At 37.3% G+C, this 667-nt stretch overlaps 1 protein-coding gene across 2 annotated transcripts in view; it reads left to right on the top strand.

The window, feature by feature from the left end:
* Positions 1-359: 359 nt before the first annotated feature.
* LOC112153367 (histone deacetylase 3-like) overlaps positions 360-667 on the top strand; it is a 13468-nt gene continuing 13160 nt past the window's right edge. The window contains exons 1-2 of one of the 2 annotated variants that reach the window (XM_024283545.2): positions 360-500; positions 569-624. In XM_024283545.2, coding sequence (XP_024139313.1) covers positions 375-500; positions 569-624 — 182 coding nt within the window. In that variant the 5' untranslated portion in view covers positions 360-374. The remainder of the gene's footprint in view (positions 501-568; positions 625-667) is intronic. The other variant, XM_024283544.2, reaches the window with a different exon arrangement.

A 667-nucleotide genomic window follows, 5' to 3' on the forward strand; every position in this document is an offset into this window, starting at 1 on the left:
GCACACGATTGAACTTAATGCTCCCAGCAGCTCCATTTAAGGAATTATTTACAGATAAAATCTTTACAAAAATTATTTTTTAAATTGGATTTCAATGATTACAAAAAGCTGCAGATTCCAGAATTTCCTTTTTACTGTATTTGTTCATCCCAGAGAGCAACAAGACAAAAACACTGAGTAGTTTATTGAAAAAACATGGAAACATTTATTGAAATCATTGAAACAAGAAATAATAAAATGAAAGACCAAAGTGTTGTTTTTGGCATCATTTTTAAATGATTTTTCCTGGACTGAGTTATTGTTATGACCTTAGATCACCACTAGATGTCACTGTATGCCCTAAAACACCACATTGGAACCTATACTGTCAGTGAATGAAAGGTTTATTCTTTGAGGTTTTTGTTCTTGTCAGGTTTACTGAGTGTAAATATTTCTTCTTGCAGATCTGTGACATCGCCATCAACTGGGCTGGAGGTTTACATCACGCCAAAAAGTTTGAGGTCAGAAAACAAACTCCTGATCTTCACGTTTGCTCATTTTCTGATTAAAATGTTTTTGGCGTTTGCAGGCGTCAGGGTTTTGCTACGTGAACGACATCGTCATCAGCATCCTGGAGCTTCTCAAGTGAGGCGGCGCTCCTCTGCACCTCCTGACTGTTCCCGCCTTT

Source organism: Oryzias melastigma, linkage group LG10, assembly GCF_002922805.2.
Source record: "Oryzias melastigma strain HK-1 linkage group LG10, ASM292280v2, whole genome shotgun sequence".
Lineage (NCBI taxonomy): Eukaryota > Metazoa > Chordata > Actinopteri > Beloniformes > Adrianichthyidae > Oryzias > Oryzias melastigma.